General features: G+C 37.3%; 1 protein-coding gene across 1 annotated transcript in view; it reads right to left on the reverse strand.

Annotated features, from left to right (window-relative positions):
* GREB1 (growth regulating estrogen receptor binding 1) overlaps nt 1–20,509 on the reverse strand; it is a gene marked incomplete at both ends in the record, with an annotated part of 84,320 nt that overhangs the window by 25,006 nt on the left and 38,805 nt on the right. The window contains 13 exons of the mRNA XM_081314959.1: nt 1,242–1,581; nt 2,619–2,755; nt 6,316–6,508; nt 7,414–7,594; nt 7,676–7,873; nt 8,056–8,181; nt 8,989–9,117; nt 10,919–11,269; nt 12,427–12,612; nt 12,747–12,887; nt 14,158–14,280; nt 16,743–16,856; nt 20,119–20,259. Coding sequence (XP_081171085.1) covers nt 1,242–1,581; nt 2,619–2,755; nt 6,316–6,508; nt 7,414–7,594; nt 7,676–7,873; nt 8,056–8,181; nt 8,989–9,117; nt 10,919–11,269; nt 12,427–12,612; nt 12,747–12,887; nt 14,158–14,280; nt 16,743–16,856; nt 20,119–20,259 — 2,360 coding nt within the window. The remainder of the gene's footprint in view (nt 1–1,241; nt 1,582–2,618; nt 2,756–6,315; nt 6,509–7,413; nt 7,595–7,675; nt 7,874–8,055; nt 8,182–8,988; nt 9,118–10,918; nt 11,270–12,426; nt 12,613–12,746; nt 12,888–14,157; nt 14,281–16,742; nt 16,857–20,118; nt 20,260–20,509) is intronic.

Genomic DNA, 20,509 nt, shown 5'->3' on the forward strand with positions numbered 1-20,509 from the left:
GTGGGTGAAGAAGAGAAAGAGCAACTGGCCCGAAGTCACCAGCCGTTTTCATGCCTGAGGGAAGCCTAGAACTCAGCCATCTCCTGCTTTCTAGCCCAGCACATCATCCAGCTTCAGACCCGCCTGCAGTCAACCTCAGAGCTCAGGGGAAGCTGGCCAGGGAGTTAGCAGAAAGATCACCTAACTCACAAGGCTGTTCTAAATAAAACGACAGGAGTGCGTACAAGTAAATTCTAGAAAAATGCAGGTATAATTTGTAACTCTAGAACGAATGCAATATTAATTAAAATTATTTTTGTTAAATAATATGTTTAGCTAATAACAATTGGATGCTACATTTGACTCAGTTTGCATGCGATCAAAAATCTCAACATGATTATCCTTTCTTTTTAAATTATGGAAAGGGTGTGATAAAGTTTACAATTTGTTTTTTTAAAAAAGTTACCTACCCATTAACCAAATCAAAATATCCCCCCAAAATTTAAAAAAATATATTTCGGTGTTATTTTTATTGTTATCTCCTAGATTACTTTAATGTCTCTTAAATGATTTAGAGTGGTTTATCTTAAAACTGATTAATTTGAATATTGTAAAATAAAATAAAATTAAAATCCTCATAAAATCCATAACCCATTTAAGGTACTAACAAATTATTAAAAGCTGGGCTGAAAAGATGGAAATTCCTTTGAAGGCCTTGTTGAGCCTTCTTATTTAAATTTTAATTCAAATGATTAACTTTTACACTGATTAAATAATTTCATTGGTGAAAGCCTGTTCATCCTAATTCAAATAAATAGAATCATCTTTCATGTAAAAAGGGAGATTTTGGATTATTGACATTAGAAGCAAAATGTCAAAGCCCTGGCAAATACCATCCTTTTTTCTTGGCAGAGTAAAGACACAGACCTCAAATACCTTTCATACTCCTAGAAATTGGAGAGAAAGAACTGACGAGAATGAAAAGGGAGATTGAAAGTCTTTTCCCCTATCTTGTAGAACTATCATTATAAAAAACACAAAGAATCACTTGCAGTTATCACCCACTAAAATTTATACTTTTTAAAAGAAAGTGCTCTACTGTTTTCCCAAAAGTTGCCCTCTCCCATTTAAAGATGGCAACTACTGTCATGAATGCGATGTCTTATCCAAATGTAATCCTAAATGTTTTTTGTTCCTACAGACTATTTTCACCAGATGTTAGCTGCCCAGGCTATGGCAGCTGAAATTTCATCACAAGGTACCTTGAGTTGTTCCACAAAGTGCTTCCCTACGTTCATTCCAGAATTGGGATTCCCCAAGATGATTTCAAAGCGGCCTTCCAAAGCAAGCTTTTCCCTCACATGGCTGAGGCGTTCGTAAGCCACCGCGGCCAATGGCATGCAAGGTATCCTTAAGACCACCATCAGCCCATGTCCACTGGGACACTGCTGGGAAGAATTGATGAGGTTCTGCATGATCTCTAAAGTTTCAACCGTAGTGTAATTTTTCATCTGAGATAAGCCGCATACTGCCATCATGGCTGCAGAGTAGTGCTGGACAAGAACAAATGTCCTTATCACTGCACTATGCAGCCGAGGAAATCTGAAAGGAAACAAAAAGCAAGATGATCTTATGAGGATACTTTAGATACCTAAACCCTAGGTTTGCCAATGCCTTCTTCCAAAATATTTTTCAGTTCCCAGTCTAGGGAAAAGAGTGAATAAACCAGTCACCCAGCTGGCTACTAGGTCTCCTTAGGCCTTTAATACTACAGCAAATTGGCTCTCTTAAGTCCAGTGCTTTTTTTGTAAAAGAAAAAGGTGCCGGAACTCACACATGTCATACAACCCGCCTTGCCTACCCTACAAGGTTCCATCCAAAAAAGGTGCCGGAACTCCATTCTGAGCTTTCTATGAGAAAAAAAGCCCTGCTTAAGTCCAACAAAAAATACAGTCCAACAAAAAAAACCATGACTGATTAACATCAGTGGTGGGATTCAAATACGTGAACAACCGGTTCTCTGTGGGGGTGCCGCTTCCAGAAGTCTATTCTGGGCCTGGGCAAGAAAAAAATTAGCTACGATGTGAACTGGCTGAATCCTACCACTGATTAACATATATTTTTTTGTGTGTGTGAGAGAGAGAGGGAGGGAGGGAGAGAGAATTATGAACACATATAGATATTCAAAGTTGCTCAGAATGGCCAGGAATAATGGGAGTTGGAAATGGCATTCTGTGTATCAACGCCGCCACCACCACCACCCCCACACACCTATGTTTTTAGCCACACTTTGGAACTCTTTCTTTACATAGTTTTTTTTTTTAAAAAAACACACAAAATCCTTAGGTATAATCTCTGTCTCAAAAGTAAAATTATTTTTCCCACAATCTATGGATGTTGCTGAATTCTGTCAATTCCCATGGGAAACAAAGATCTGACAACAATGGAGGATGGAATTTTTCTGCAGTTATCATCACGATCCAGAGAGAAAATAATGGTTTCTGTATATTTGAGGGAAGCTTCAGGTATATGGAAATATGTAAATCTAAAAGAATATTATTCTTTTTTTAAAAAAAAACCAATAACAAAAACAAAAGGAACACTGCAGTTCCAAACTCTGCTTAATGCATTCACTCTACCTTTTCCCCAAAGCCATGACCATTGCTTCAAAAGAGCTGTCATAACGAAGCAATGGAAGACTGTGTCCGGAAAGTGTAGATTCAATGAATTCATGCAATCCATAGTACTTCTTGTTTTCATGATATAAGTCCATAACCTATAATAAATGAGATGGATTACAGTATTGAGTCATCTGTGATCCTTACTGCCATAACTATTCAAGCAATTAGTTAATTGTTCAATAGCTTTAGAAACAAATGACCACATGAATACAAATATATTTGTGCATGCAGGAATAAAGGCCCCCTCAGTTCAAATGGGGACACTTTGCTCTTCCTGACAACAGATGGAGCTCATTAGGATTGTGCAGTCTCTTGAAAGAGGTTCTTTGAAAAGCACAGGAAGGTGTCTAGAGTAGCCCTTTCCACAGTAGCTCTTTCCACAGTTAAAGCACCCACATATATATATAATTTACACAAATAATGAACTGTCGTAAGTTGTGACTATAGCCTGCGGATAGCCTTGGGTTAGGCTGAAACAAGAAAGAAGATTTAACTAGCAAGGTATTCAAAAGACTTGACAAATACTTAACACATATATCTCCCTTGCTTTCTAGCTAATAAAGAGAGAAAGAGCCTGTGGCTTAGAGATTAAAACAACTGCCTAATATATAATTAGCCCAGGTTCGAATCTCAGATAAAGGGTATGACTGACTGATGAGAACAAAATAAGTTCGAAATGGCTATATCAGCCTCCTTAATTCTTTATTAGCAATTTGAATGATTTACATATATATAAAATGTATATATATGTATATATGTGTGTGCGTGTGTACTTTTTAAGTTCGACTTTCACTATATTTACACACACACACACACACACACACACACGTGCGTGTGTGTGTGTGTGTGTGTGTAAATTTCTTTGGATTGCTAACAAAGAATTAAAGGGAGACTATTATACATTTCAAACTTATTTGTTCTCATCAGTCAGCCATACCCTTCTGAGATTCGAACCTGGGCTGATTGCACATTAGGCAATTGTTCTAACCCCTAGGCCACAGGCTCTCTCTCTCTCTCTTTGTTAGCTGAGAAGCAAGGGAGATATGTGTTAAATGTTTGTTAAGTATTTAGATTACCTTGCTAGGCCCCAAACATGGGATAAATCTTATTTCCTGTTTCAGCCTAACGCAAGGCCATCCACAGGCAGTGGTCACAGTAGTGACAGCTCATATTTGTGTAAATTTTTTGGATTGCTAACAAAGAATTAAAGGGAGACTGATACGCTTTTCAAACTTATTTGTTCTCATCAGTCAGCCATACCCTTCTGAGATTCGAACCTGGGCTGATTGCACATTAGGCAATTGTTCTAACCCCTAGGCCACAGGCTCTCTCTCTCTGTTAGCTGAGAAGCAAGGGAGATATGTGTTAAATGTTTGTTAAGTATTCAGATTACCTTGCTAGGCCACAGGCTCTCTCTCAGCTAACAAAGAGAGAGAGAAGTCGGACACGACTTCGCAGCTAACAACATATATATATATATATATATATATATATATATATATATATATATATATATATATATATATATATATATATATATATATATATATATATATATATATATATATATATATATATATATATATATATATATATATATATATATATATATATATATATATATATATATATATATATATATATATATATGTTTTCTGAGGTTTTCGCGGGTGTTTGTATGTGGATCTTTGGTCATTCGGGTTTTTTCCCGCGTAGAATTGAAGGTGTGGGAGCAACGTTTCGACGGAATCCCATCCGTCATCGTCAGGCTGGTGGCTTCAGCTTCCTTCTTCTGGGAGAAGCATGTGGTAGTGGCTGTTTGTTTCTCTTTTTTAAACTGCCAGAGGGGGTGTGTTCTGTGGGTGGAGGTGGGCTCTGATTGGGTGGGGGATTAGGTGTGTTCTGATTGGGTGGGAGTGTGTTTTGAATGGTGGGTGTGTTCTGATTGGGTGGGGGTGTGTTTTGAGTGGATGGGCTGGTCTCAGCTGCCAGCCTTAGACCTGAGCTGGTGAGTTGTGCTGCTTTTGTTCGGATTCGTGTTTGTGGTGGTGCCATGTTTTTATAGTGGGTGTCAGTTTGCTTATTGTGTGGTTTGGAGGGGTTTAAAGTGGCTGATGTTGCAGCTGTAGTTAGGTTTCTGTTTTGTGGTTGTGCGTCGTTATCATTGTGGGTTCGGATTTGCTTTTTGAATGGTTGTGTGGTGGTGATGTCATGTGATGTTATCATGAGTTTGGGTCTGGTATCATTCTTGGTGGTTGGGACTCGTCTGTCAATCAAGGCGGGTTTCCAAATGGCTGGTAGGCGAGAGGTATCATCTCGTTTGTTCATGCTGTGGGGGCGTTTTTCTATCTATATGTATATGTATATGTGTATATATATATATGTGTGTGTGTGTGTGTGTGTGTGTGTATGTGTAAATTTTAGATTGCTAACAAAGAATTTGTTACAAATTTACACAAATATGAGCTGTCACTGTTGTGACTACTGCCTGTCGATGGCCTTTGGTTAGGCCGAAACAGGAAATAAAGATTTGTCCCATGTTTGGGGCCTAGCAAGGTAATCTAAATAGTTAACAAGCATTTAACATATATATACACATATAAACTTTTTAAGTTTGACTTTCACTATTTACTTCTTTGGTAAGATGAAAAGTCAAGACAAAAAGAAACAAGGCATAAAAGGATCTCTCAAGTAAATGTGTACAGCTCCCATGTACCCTGAAAACATTTGGGGATCATCTTCCAGAAGTTTTTCCAAAGGTGCAGCTGAATTGTAAATGTTAATATAATAAATGGAAAAGTGTATTAATATGTATTAGCAGTGACCATATTATTGGTATTCAATGAAATAAACTAATTGAATTGAATTTATTTCAAATCAAGCATAGAATATGTCTTTACCTCATCCATTTCACTTCTCCTGAAATAAAGGTGCCAATAAATAACGGAGTAAAAATGCAAAGTTCCCCAACCTTTCTGGCTTTGAGGACCGACGGGCATGGGGGAGGAGGGGATAGGAGCAGCAGGCGAGCACGCATGTGCGTGCAGCTCCATTTGCATGAGCGATGGGTGAGCACATCCACTGCTCACACAAATGGAGCATGCACGCCCACGCTCACCCACTGTTCATGCAAGTGGGGATGTACGCACATTTGCACACCACTTCCATGGCCCGGTTCCGAGGACAAATCATCCTGTTACAAGTAAAGCATCCCTCCTCAAGGTCTTGAAGCAGCCATGGCCTCTGGAAGGCTCAGTGTAGTCACTTCAAGAGTTTTCCCAAATTGTTCGTACATGGATATGCACGCATAGACAACACTGTCATTGTGACTACTGGCAAACTGAAGCTTGCACATATGTGCAATGTGCCTGCATCATGTGCAATGACACTTTGGAAAAAGTTTTGAAGCCTCAACAGTTGTGGTTTGCTCACATGAACTCACTTTGAACAGCTTTATTCTTAATGCTTTGCACAGCTCTGTTGCACACCTTTGATGCAAAAAAGTAAGGAAAATATGACAGAAGAATCTAAGAATGGATGGACCAAGAAGAAAATCTATTTTTTTAAACTGTCATGCGATCACTACAGACATACTAAATGTAAAAAAACAAAACAAAACAAAAAGCTCATGTTGATCCTAAAAGTATCTTCTTACATTGTTGTACAACGAAGGCCAGTGAATTTCATTGTAAGGGCTAACGCGGGTGTATTGGGTCTGCAATGCATAAGGAAAGGAAGTCACGTGAAGAGTGACAATATTGGGAGCTTCCTTCACCTCTCTACAATTCAGCAGTCTATCCACGAGTCCCACAGCTGGATCTGACTGAGGATACAGGCTATGAACTGCGCTGTAAAAAAGAGAATGTGCAGTCAAGAGTTGACACTATATATGCAGCACAGAGCAAATATAAATGATCTATGAACACAGAGTAAAATAGATGCATGTCCATCTGTTATTTAAGCATTTAAAATATATCTATATATGTGATAAATCTATATCTATATATGATATATATATCTATATCTATATCTATATATCTATATCTATATCTATCTATCTATATCTATCTATCTATATATATATTGGTATCTCTATCTATTCACACATACACATATACTTACACACACACACACACACACACACACAGAGGCGGGCAATGCTGGATAAGTCCAATTCAATATTCTGTGCCCTATACAGGTAGTCCTTGATTTACGACCATAACTGGAACTAGAAATTCTGAAAAGTAAGGCAGTTAAATGAGGCGCACCCAATTTTACAATATTTTTGCCACAGTTATTAAGCAAATCACTGCAGTTGTTAAATGAATCAGGTGGTAGTTAAACAAATTCAGCTTCTCCACTGACTTTGGTTGCTAGAAGATGGCTGAGAAGATTGCAGATAGCGATCACATGATCTGAGGATGCTCCAACTGTCAAAATTACATGCAGGTTGCCAAGTGCTCAAATTCTGATCATGTGATCAGGCAATGCTGTGACAGATGTAAGGGTGGGGACTGATTGTAAATCACTGTTTTCCATGCCTTTGTAATTTTAAATGATTGCCAAATGAATATAAGTTGAGGGATACTTGTAGTAGATTATCAACTGCATCCAGCTGCTTCTAGGTGAGATAATACAAATAACAGTGCAGAAGGAATATTTATTGATATACTTAAGGAGCTTGCATAGCATAATAGTTCTCTACTGCTCAACAACAGCACTGTCATTCACTAAAAAGTGCAACTTTTCTTACCTTACAAGGTCCCGGTGAGCATGGTCATGGATGAGTACAAACAGGGTGTGTGGATTCTGCAAAGAGTTTTGCAAAAAAGCTTTAAACTTTAACTGGGCATCGGTGTCAAGCTTGACAACATATTGTTCCATCCTCTCTTTTGTAAGATGTTCCTTCTCCAAGCCAAGCTCTAATAAAACACCTAAAGAAAGACATTGTGTGTTAGCTAACTTAAATAAATTTGTGTTACAGTTCTTTTCAACCTATTGACACAAATCAGCACCTGAATGCCAGAGGTGGGAGAGGGTTTGCTGATATGTCACTTCTGAAGGAGGCACACAAATTAGGAAATCTACTTTCTCAAAAGAGCCCAAGTCAAGGTTTTGGGTGCTGGAATCTGCAATGGAGCAAACATGAGAGAGCAATTTCTGGGCCACAGTGAGCTGGAAAGGATGAATCTGGTGTCGCTCAAGGTTATAACCTAGTGGGGGGAAAGCAAAAAGATGGTGAGGAAAAAAATGTAATTCTTTATTTACTTAGATTCTTAAATTGTGAGGTGAACATTCAGTGTCAAGACTCTTGGAAAAAAGGGTAGGAAGGGGTACAAATACTGTACAGTATATAAAAAGATATCTTTATTGGTTACATATACACCACACATACTTGTACAGACAGCTGCTCCAGTTACTTCGAGGTTTGCCGGTTTATTTGCAGAAGCAGAGAGAGATGATGACATGTGGGCTCTATTTTCTTGATAATATTTATCCAACAAAACATCAAGGTCACCATCTAATGAAATAAAAATTATCTTAATATTTTGTGTTAAAGCTTTATGGATCTGTAATAGAGCTTCAGGAATAGCAAAGTTGCATTAAAGCTGTGGGATATTCATGAATATTCCAACTCTTGAGGAAGAAAGGCACTATAGATTACAATTATAGAATGGTGCTTCTGGGTATAATATTTGAAATTCAGATATTTATTTTAGGATGTTGCATGAAGAAAATCATTTAATTTTAATTTTTAATTTTATGCTTTCAAATTGGTTCCAACAAAAGGAAGGAAGGAAGGAAGGAAGGAAGGAAGGAAGGAAGGAAGGAAGGAAGGAAGGAAGGAAGGAAGGAAGGAAGGAAGGAAGGTATTTTAAAAGAAAACATACCCATTTAAGACAGACATTTAATCTGACAGACAACTTGGCATTTAATATAACAGGCTACTTGGCATTTAATCTAACACCTTGTAAATGGCAACTAAATATAAAGGGCTTTCAGGCTTTACTATCACCTGTCTATCAGCTGGCAAATAAATAATGCTATCTCATAGTAAGTAGAAGATTAATGTGAACTGGAAAAAACAATCCTAAGGAACACTTCCCACCACTGGCCTTAAATTTGCAATTCTTGGCAACTTGTATGTGCCACAATCCATTGCTATATTTTGTCTTGGCCAGTGTCCCTTGCAGCCAGCTAATGGGAAGTGTGAAAAAATGCCAGCTTATTAGTGCTCCAGGTCTACTTTTGTTCTTAGTGTATTTGCTTTTTTACCATGAAAAAAAAAATCCACCTGCAAACACAGTGCAAAGGTCCCATGGCATACCTGGGCAGAGAGAATTGAAAAATGCTCCAAGAACTTCTCCTTTCCCAGTAACTAGCTCGTAACTGACTTCTTTCTGATATTCTGCTGGAGTGAGCATGCTCTCAGAGAGTATTCTTGCTTGATATTTCCCTAAAAGATAGAAAAAGGAAGACGAATCTCCGAATCACCATTCCACTAAATCAAAGTCGGGATTATTTTTCCCAGATCCAAGAGCATGAAATATCCTTCTATAGCCGGAAACCCCCCAGATCTAAGAATAACTTCCATATTCTCATGTGTAAGAATCAAAATTGTAGTCCAAAGCAATGGAGGGATACTAGTTTGGGGAATAAAAAAAACTAATAAAATGTGAAAAAAATGCAGGTGATGGGTAGATCTGGATATGGTTGATAACACAGGATAGCGATTACCTAGAAATCAGAAACATCCAAGGAGGAAAGGGAGAATATATTGTAAATAAATCTCTAGCTCTTTTTCTCACTAACATTTGGGTCAGCAGTGTCTATGTTGGTCAAGGCCCAAGAGTATTCAAAGCAAAAAAAAACACCAAACCCTTTAGATCTGCAGTTTAATTTTGGAACAGTGCATTTACAAAACTATTTTACTTCATAGTGTTGCTCAGTTCCTGAACCAATTTTAATGCATCTAAAAATAAACCTAGGATCTAATTTCTGCAGAAAAGACTGTCTTCTTTAGTGAATCTAAAGAAATACCACTTCTTTAGTCCTGTGTTGTAAAGGGTAATTTATTCATAAAATACTATGAATGCATCAAGAAGGTGACATGATAAATTTCTACCTTGAAAGAACGCCGATGTTCAGGTATGTGTGTAGCATGACCTTCTGGCCATGCTAATCTTACAAAGTGAATATGTGGTCAATAATTCATTTTATGACAAAGCCATCAAATAATATGTCACATTTATTAGCATGCATCTTAATGAGACTTCACAACATGACAAATTATCCAAAAAAGAAATACCACCAAAGATGTTAATATGGTTCTTACAATAAAAAGCCAGTAGTTGATGTATTTTGCATCATGCATATGCTGAAAATCTACATTCTTTAGCTCTTCTGATACAAATCTTAGGACAAAGGTCTTTCGACTTGGCCCTTTTATGTCTTGTGGACTTCAACTCCCAGAATTCCTCAGCCAGGCACGCTGGCTGAGGAATTCTGGGAGTTGAAGTCCACAAGACATAAAAGGGCCAAGTTTGAAGACCCCTGTCTTAGAACAACCGATTGTCTGCTAAGATGAAATGCTTCCAAGACCTTTTTATGGGAGAGCACCAATGCTTTTGGGGGTGGGGGAGAGATAAGCAAGGGAGAACTCTTGATGCAAGCACATGATAATACAAGCCATGTCCATTTTCTCTGTATATTGTGACACTGCACATGCACCTAACGATAAGAGACAGAGCTTCAACCACAATGCATGCCCCACATCATTTGTGGAAAGTAGTAAGAGCCTGCAGATGCAGCTATAGGAGAACCTAAGAGATAAACAGAATATTCTTGTAGGGTTGCACTTATCTAAAATAGAAAAAAATTGATATTGTGTGTAGATCGGCCTGTGTATCCATAACCAAGGTAATAGGGATGAAATCCCTCCACGGCTACTGTTCAAAGGTCATACCTATTTTTATCTAGATAAAGGACAAACACTGAAATTCAAGGCAAGAAGACAGAATGCACTTGAGCTGGCTGCTAGCTGGATGAGAATGTAGATGAAGGCCTCTGATTGGAGAGGTTGCATGTAAAGTAAAAAAAGAAGAAGAAGAAGGGATGATAAAAGGAGCAATTTCTACCTTATTCATTGCCAAATAGGAAATACTGTAGGACAGAAGTAAACATTTCACTGGTCTCAGAAGGGAGAAAACAAACAAATAAACACAGACAAAACGCCAGCATGTTTCATACTTGCTCACCTGTGACCACAATGCAAGAGTCTAGGGCTCTGTTTCTACAAGTACAGATGATCACCACATAGTTAGTCTTTGCCAGCTTTCCTTCGAGGAGCATCTTGAACATTTCTGAAAGCCCTTCAGCTAACGAATAGCTGCACTCAATGATGTGGACGCTGTCATTGCAGGAGCTGGCTGCCAGGCCTGCTAGCCATGGGAGCTGAGCTGAGGTGACTGGGGCAATGGGGCTTGGAATGTGAGGAAAAACTTGGGGAATGGCCTGCTGATACTGGCGGATTTCAGAGAGGTACATCTCCCGCCATGAACGCATGAAGATCTGTTCCAAATCCTCAATCAAAGGAACCTGGTCTGAAGCTAGGGAAACATCAGAAAAGCAACAAAACAAAACAAAAAAAGATGATGATGAACAGGAGTGATTGATCTGCTATTCCAAGCTACTCACTTCTCTTCTGGTATCATGGTTACACTAAACTCATTCCAAACAGCAGATTGCTACAGTTTTTACATATGATCAAAATACCGACAGTCTTATAATTACATCCAACATAGATGAATTAATGAGACACACAAATATTGTAAAAGAAAAAAATGCTCATGCAAAAGGCTAATGTCATAAAAAATAAATTTATGTGCAGTATAAATGCATCACTGCATTTTTAATTTGAACATTTACCATTAGAGAGAACACTTCTTGTTTATCTCCAGAAGTTATGGGAGCAGTTATTTCAAGACTCACATTAGGCACTATTGGCATAAAAAGATTATTTTACCCTTACCATGAAATGATATTTATTACATAATACACAATAAATGAAGCACACTTATTTGTGTACAAATTAGTTCACTATTAACACGTGAACTATGTAAATGGTCCTTCAAGCTGATGAAATAATTTGAGTTAGTTTTTCTCACATTCTCCCAGACTGAAGAAGCTTCTTGAGTGAGAAGCTAAATGTTTTCAAAGTAAAAAACCAAGAAAGTCCAGTTGCCTTTTGGAAAAAGCACCTATGGGACAATTAGTGGTGAGATTCAAATCGGTGAACAACCAGTTCTCTCTGTGGATGCCACTTCCAGAAGTCCATTCTGGGCTTGGGCAACAAAAAATTAGCTACCGGTTCTGCCGAAGTGGTGCGAACCAGCTGAATCCCACCACTGGGGACAACCATAATCTGGATGATTATCTCCATTGTCATATTTTCCCAGAATTTTCTTCTCTTAAGTAAGGAAATCCTACTAATTTTTTGCAATGTGAGATTAGAGTCCATAAATTACTTTTTCACAACACTTTAAACCAAAATATTAGATATGCAGTAGACAGGAAATCAAAGGAAATGATAAGGATTCAATCATTGTACATGCACAAGGTAGCTGTCACATTTATTGGGGCTACTCATTACATGTGCACCCCATTCAAATAATAAAAAAAGGTTTCTATGCCAATCACTTTTTCATTAACAATTTGAACTGACAATTCTAAGAATGTCTGAAATATGTTGATTGAATAAACTCACCAAGCTGAACAAGGTAGTACACTGTTAACAAGAGCTGCATTTCCTCTGAAATTGGCTGTACAGTGGAGGCTTCATATTGTTCATAAGACCTAGACAGAGACTGTGCATTCTTATAACATGTACACAAAAGAGGGCTCACTATGACATCATTAAGGTTCCCACAAAGGTAAGGGAAGTTCCCATGCCCTGTTGAAGCAAAACATAACATAGTGGATCCCAAGTGTGCGATATAAAGAGGCATGAATATGTTACAAGTTGTTTTTTTTTTAAAAAAAAACAACAACAGATATTGCATTGGTCTTTTCATATAATTGTTTTACCTTTTAATATGACGGGTTTTGCTTTATATATTTTGAGCAAATTTTCAGGAACTGAAACTGGCTCCCCAGAAGCCACTATTGGAGAAGATGCTGGTCCTACCAAAGTAGCATGAGGTAAACAGGAGAGCCCTCCTCCTCCATCTGAAAATCAGTTTAAACTTTGATTTAAAAGAATAGGCAAAAAAAAACCCCAAAGCAAACCAGCAAGAAGAGGAAAGATAAAGTATTTTAATCTTTCCAGAATTCATGCACTAGAATCATTTGGGAATATGCACTTCCCACACATATTGAGGATACAGAATTAAGGCTTTTGTCACCATCTTTGATGCTAGCAATCTACCTTCTTCCTCCTTCTCTCCTGTCTCCACTACATTCTTCCTGTTCTTAAATCTCAGTCAACTAATTCCACGTGGCTTCTATGCAACGTTCAGTCCCAACTCTGTGATCTCCTAACAAGCATTAATTCATCGTCAGTCTCTATCCCAACAGAAGATTAGAAACGACCACAAGGAGCAGGCAAAGTTGATGCATTTTAATTATGATTATATTATTTCATTAATTAATAAGAATTTCTTAATAACTTGTTTTTTAAAAAAAAAATCACATATAATGCCATGGATAGCCTGATAATCACCTGAGGTATCATTTACAGGTGGTCCTCGACTTGTAGCCACCACTGGGATAAGAAAATTTATTGTTAAGTGATCTGGTCGTGTGGCCGTGGCTTGCAACTTTTTCTGCTGCCTTTCCTATTGGCACTGCCTGTTGGAAGCTGGCTGGAAAGGCTGCAATTGGCGATCATGTGACTGCTGGTTGTCAAGTGCCCAGATCATGATCACATGACTACGGGGGACATCGCAACAGTCAAAAGTCGATTTTTTAAAAAACTGCCTTTGTAACTTTGAATGGTCACTAAACGAATGATTGTAAGTCAGAGGTCTTCAAACCTGGCCCTTTTATAACTTGTGGATTTCAACTCCCAGAATTCCTCAGCCAGGCAATAAAAGGGCCAAGTTTGAAGACCCCTGTTGTAAGTTGAGGACTACCTGTAATAAAGTCTGACATTTGCTCAGCTTTAAGAAGCAACAGATATACAATGCATTTTTCTGTCAAGGACTGCAGAGTGAATTCAGTGAACTTCAACTCAACACATATCTTTATTCATCTGCAGAGACTATATAGTAGACACAGCTTATTATATAAGTAAGGGTTTGTAAAGAAGTTATACAGAACAATTTGCTAACTTTCAAACAGGTATCCAATAAGAATGTATGCAGTGGAATCTTAAACCTAATATATATATATATATATATATATATATATATATATATATATATATATATATATATATATATATATATATATATATATATATATATATATATATATATATATTCGTATCTTTGATTACCATTTTTATTTCTAGTTGGGATTTGTGAGTTGGGCTGCAAATTCCAGGCTTCGTTGGAGGAAGGAGACTCTGGTGACCATCCTTTGTGGCGTTTTTTTGGAGGTCCTGGGTTTGTTAAAGTGCCTAGATAACAATAAGAAAACCAGACCTACTTTTTTTTGTTTCCTTGGTGAAAGCACATACCTGAACATTTGCATGTCATACCTTAAAAACTTCTGAACTCCTTCGCAACAAGCATGAGAGTGTATAAAAAACAATGGCATATTAAAGACAAAATCAACATCAATTCAAGAGACTTTCAAGCAATTTTAAACAGTTTAAATAATAGAGAGAAAAGACTATTGATGAACATATACTAGGTAAGATGTTAAAATTTTGCGCAGTGATTGTATCATACTATTTTTAATAGGAGGTTTTTTTGTTATAGGTATGGAGACATGGTTTTATGGTATGGTTTTATGATATGGAGTCTATGTAGTTTCAGCAGTAAAGAAGTGCCATAATAAATAACCAAATAATAGCAGTTATAATACTTCTTAAATCTATCCTCCTTCATACATAAGAGTCCATTTCTACCTCAGGCTGTGTAAAAGGATGCTTTCAGTGAGGTTTAATTGTCCAGATTTATTTCTGTAATGTTAATTGGAGTCCAAAAGACATCACTTTCAATCTCTAATCAGTCTTTGTTTTCTCACTTTATTCTATTTCTTCTTAATAGAAAAGCATCTGCACAATGCCTTTGGACTGATAATAATACCGTAGGGGTGCTATTATTTCAGAACTATGTTATGACAGTAACAATGCCTTATTGACCATCAAGAGGGCAGTCTAGCTGTTTCTCTTTTGATGTCTGCTTTGCAAGCACCAATCCAAACAAAGGAGAGCTGAGAAGATTTTGTGTAGCCATGCTTTTTAATTTTGCAAATAATTTCAGTGACTACATGCCATTTAAATTTGCAGCCTTTCCAGAACTATTTTTTTAAATGCTTAAGCACATCCTGCTCAACCTAGAACTTCTTAAGTAATCACTTTTGGGCTTATAAGTATCATTTTGGGTTGTCCCTGCCTGAGACTCACAAGGATCAAAGCCAGTCAGATCATGACATCAGGAGGCTTAAATTTTCAGCCCAAAGTTTGCAGTGGCAGCAGGTTTCCAAAAATTTTGATCTATCCATTCAATGAGCCTTCAGGCAACAAATAGGATGCTGGGTGGGTCATTTAATTTGCCAGCCTCCGACTTAAATGGGAAGAAAGCAGAAGATTACACCTTCCATCACAAGCATAGATTTTCCCTGTTGTTTTGTTCCCCGCATAAACAAAAGAAATCCCTTTTGTTTATTTCACAATGTTTCCTCATGAGGGCAGCATACACTTCTTATATTGCAATTTATCAAATTCATTTGCCTTCTAGCTAATTCACAGAGAAAAGCCAGAAAAGTTCAGGTGATAGTTTAGAACAGGGGTAGGCAACCTTGGCTCTTTTATGACTTGTGGACTTCAGCTCCCAGAATTCCTGAGCCAGCATGGCTCAGCTTGAAAACCTCTCCCTTTCCCCTCAGCATGGCTGGCTCAGGAATTCTGGGAGTTGAAGTCCACGAGTCATAAAAGAGCCAAGGTTGCCTACCCCTGGTTTAGAAGTAACAAGTTTCCATAAAACCTTTTACTCACGATTAAATGATCTGAGACAAGTTTTCAAGTAAACAAAAGTTTTGTTTGCACCTACGGTGAGCAGGCAAGGAAATGAAATAGAGCTTTCTGGTAAAAATGGCCCTGCTGTGTATTGTCCTAATCTGCCTAGGACTTTTTTTAGTTGGAACTGCTGGATTTTAAAGACAGGAAATCCCAGGAGTGTAGACTAGAATTAGGAGTGAACCAGCTTCCTCCCTACCACCTCCCCAAAGGGAAAAAAAATCAAAGGCAGTGAGAAATAGTTTTACAGTTCAGTGGTCAGTTTTTAGAAACTTCTTCGTTACATGATATTAATTCCTTGGCAAATCCTACTGCCAACATGAATATAGGATGAGCAGTTTTGATATTTGCATTTAACATTTGAATATACTGACCTTACATTGCCTATTGTTGTTGTTTTACAGTATACAGCAATTTTTCATTAATTCATTCATTTATTTGCAAGACCTATATGGCTGCCTATCTCATACAATGACTCTAGGCAGCTTAAAATATAGTTAAAAACAAAGGCACCATTTTCTCCAGCATTGGACCAAGCATCCTCACAGCTCAACCCCCATCCTAGCCCAATGCTTGGGAAAAGAGCCAGGTCTTCACAGCCGTAAAGAAGGCTAAAAGGGCAGGAATTTATATAGGGTCTTAAAAGCAAGCTCTCATTGAACTGTGCTTGAAAAAAGATGGCTAGCAGAATCATTTTTATATACAGTATTGACATACTAAGTCCAAAGATATTTGTCTCCTGGTGAAAAAGACCTTGATGAAGAAATAGCTTTTCCTCTTCTTCCAATAGCAAGGGGTAAATTCCACTGTGTGGATGCAAGTCCACACTTGGTTTAGCCGGAACACAATTCCAGTGCCTGGAGTAAGCATATTATTGCACGAACAAAATAAAATACCTAATGCTGATGGTTTTGTCATGGAAGGTAAATTGCTTTTTAGCGAAAGTTGATAGGAAGAGTCTTTCCCGTTGTAGACTGGATGGCAAGTGGCTGATGGGAGATGGTCAGGAGCTGCGTCAATGTGAAGGAAAGAAAACAGTCAGCCATTTAGTGCTTTTTCATACCTCAAGTCAGAATGAGAGAACTCGCTGCTGCCAAGTCACTGCAGCCAACTTGCCACGGGATTCACTTAGTTCCCTTTATTTTTGATGCCCACATTTTCGTCAAAGTTATTGTATCTCTTGTGTCAAAGGAAATCATTCCTGTGTCTACCAGCTTTTGTAATGCTTTGATGAATAATAAAAAGAACTAATCCCGCACTGAATTGTCCCATGGCGAGTTGGCCTTGGTGGATTGGCCACGGTGAGTTGTCATAGACCCCCATCTAGTTATACAACTGAATGGATGGCTCGTGTGTTTAACATTCCTTTTTAAATATGCAATGGTGCATTTGCACTAAATTCACTAGAGTTATATCTGTTAAACAGACATTCAGAGTTCCAGATTATAAACTACAGGCATCTAAGAAACGTGAGTTGGCTGAGGGAACCACTATTATATGCCCATATAGCTAAAGAACTTGGGTACACAGCTAAGTCTTTTAACTTATGTATCTTTGTTTTTTAATCACCCTGTAAACCGCCCTGAGTCCTTCGGGAAAGGGTGGTATATAAATGTAATAAAATAAATAAATAAATAACATATGGCACTTTCTCCTTCATATTTTAGAGCTTTTAGAAATGTTCATTGCTCCAGCCAACTCGGAAGAGTAGCAAAAGATAAGATCTTCCTTCTTATTAGCAATAATAATCTGCTAGTTAATAATAATAAGATTTTATTAAACCTGTATGCCAACTGACTCCAAACAACTCTGGGAGGCTCACAACAATCAAATAAATTACAATAAAACTGTTAAAAAGTTTTAAAAAATGGACACAGTCACAGATGGGGAATTATTTTGTAAGAGTAGTATCAGTTTGGTTAATTTTAGCCATCTTTAATCATCTAACTTGACTTTTTGTTTTCATTATAATTACTTACAGAAGTACCACATTCCCTTTCAGGATAAAAACATTATACAAATCACAGCTGTAAGAAACACTAAATCACAGAATTAAAATTGTGAAATAAGAGAAAGGGAAGAGAAATGTAGCTAAATATATATTGCACCATTCATCATACCTGACTATATTTCTATATTTCTATAGCTGCAAAAAATGTTTTAGTTTCCATCAGTCTGGTACATGATTCAAATATTGTCTCTTGTTCTTTAATAATCTCTCTTTTATGAGGGATGATTCATTTTTTTTCCATATTCTCTTTTCCCCTCAGCCTCTTCATCTTCCACCATATTTATTTTCTTTTTCCATCCTTGTTCATTCTATCACCAATGTATTTCTTCCATGTTAGTGGTTCATTTTTGAATTCAATCCAAGCCTCACTCCTTAGTCCTTGCTTTTGTTTTAAAATACATCTACTTAATAATCCATTCATGCTGCATTTAACTAATTTTTATGTTTACTCAGATTCAGATTCATACTCCTTCCAGCATTATACAATTTTATTACATTGAAAATCATTAGGTTTCTCAAGCAACGTATGCAGCATTTGCTCACAAAGGTACATAAACATTCACAGACCCAGTCAATAAACTTTTAACAAGACCACTTTTTATTAGAAAATACATTAAACAACAAAGAGAACATCCTACATTCTTGTTCATTCTCTGTCCAATGTTAATCATTCACTAAGCAACCAATTTATTCTCACAGATGTTTCCACTTTTGTTATATGCTGTTTTTATTGCATTTAGTACCGAACATTAATGCAGACTATTTTGTATTTTAATATCATACACTTTATTATACACTTTCGATAAATAAAGAAGTGTACACTTTCTCACATTTGTAAAAAAAACCCTACAAAACAGGAAAAGTGAAGTTTTATTTAATCCACTCTCTAAACTTTATCACAATTGGTGCAATGAAGTCTAAATATCATACTTTAGTGAATGGATTAGCTAAAAGCACAATCAAAGTTTGGCTTGCACTCCTGTTTAATCATTTTGTGAAAAGGTCACATTGAATTTTACGAGGCTTTCCTCTGAATGGACAAGGATTAGTTCAGTCACCTAAGAAAGCACCTCTTATTAGGACAGGAAGCCTTTTCTGAAGACTGAATAAATACTTAAAATGTTATTTTAAGAAGTGAAGTACGGTAGCTATCCTGAAAAGGTGCCATCAGTCAAAATAAATGCAGTGGGAAGGCTTACAGTGTTCTCGCCATAATTATTCCCATTGTCAGGCCAGTAACCAAGTGGTCTTTATCAACCTGTGCCATGTAAATTTGATAACACCTATTCCAATCTGGCAACCTGGGACTGTCATTTCCAGAATTCTTAGCTAGCAGTCCTGTGATTGGCAATTCACAGTGCAGACCCAGAGAACCTTAGCACTGGTGGAACCTATGGGGCTTATTTTAAAATTTATTTAATTATTTTTCACCTTTATTGTCTTTACAAATAACTCAAGGTGGTAAAACACACAATGCTCCTTCCCCCTCCTACTTCCCCCACAACCACCACTTCTGTGAGGTGGGTTTGGCTCAAAATCACCCAGCTGGCTTTCCCAGCTATGAAATTATAGAGTTGATACTCGACCACCATTATCATTCTTCAAATCAAAGAATGCAATAGCCAAGATTTTGTCAAGCACAATTCCCTCCTCTAATTAACAGTCATAAATCACATTCTCCAATTAGTTTGAAATGCAGGCTTTCCCTCCAGTTCTCCAACCCGCCATTTCTTATCATCTCTTATTTCAAAAAACCTTGGTTCTCACACTGTTACAATATTGTTATGTCTAACTAACTCCCATGCACATTCCTCCCCCCCCCAGTATCATCTAACGCTAACTCTAATTCTAAGAGTAAAACATAAGAAAGAAAATGGCTGCATCTCCATATGTTGTCAAAGCAAGAACATCCAATGTTAGCAGCGCTGACATCAGCTGCATATGGATAGCACACTAGCCTTGGTTAACCTTTATTAGTTTTATTTATTCATTTTTGCCCTTCCCTAAAGTGCAAATCCAGCCAGTTTGATTAGTTTATGATTTAATCTATTTTGCAAAGCTGCCAAAATGGATTACTTCAGTATCAGATTTATTCAATCAGTGGTGATAAATAATAGGCAAGGTTCATGTATTGCCCTAAGCAATTTAGGGTCATACAAAATGCTAATGCATGCTATTGTTTCAATCCATCCAAGATGATTTGACATACCAAGTAAGGGAAAATGCAGATCGGAACATTTGAGAGAAAATTTAATACTTACTTGCTTGATGAATTCCAGCTTGACCTACCGGATGTGCTGTTAGAAATGGTTCATTCATAACAGTTGCCGAAGAACCTGTATTCTCTGGAGGCTGAAACAATGTATGGGAAGAATTGTTGGAGGATTGTCGGTTTCTGAATTCTAAAAAAAACCAAGATGCTTGTTATCCAGTGAGAACTGTTCACTGTTTTTGCAAATCTTTTCTACAAAAATTGAATTTTACATGTTAACATAGGCAGACATGCCTACATTATTACTTCAAAGAAGGATCTATACTATTCATTCCTGAAGAAATGTTATTTCATATAATTTGTCTTCATATCAATAAATATTTTGCCCAATCGTCCAGGAATGGCAGAAGACTGGATGCACCATATGCTCATACATTGTG

Source organism: Vipera berus, assembly GCF_964194415.1.
Source record: "Vipera berus genome assembly, chromosome: 1".
In the NCBI taxonomy this organism is placed as follows: domain Eukaryota; kingdom Metazoa; phylum Chordata; class Lepidosauria; order Squamata; family Viperidae; genus Vipera; species Vipera berus.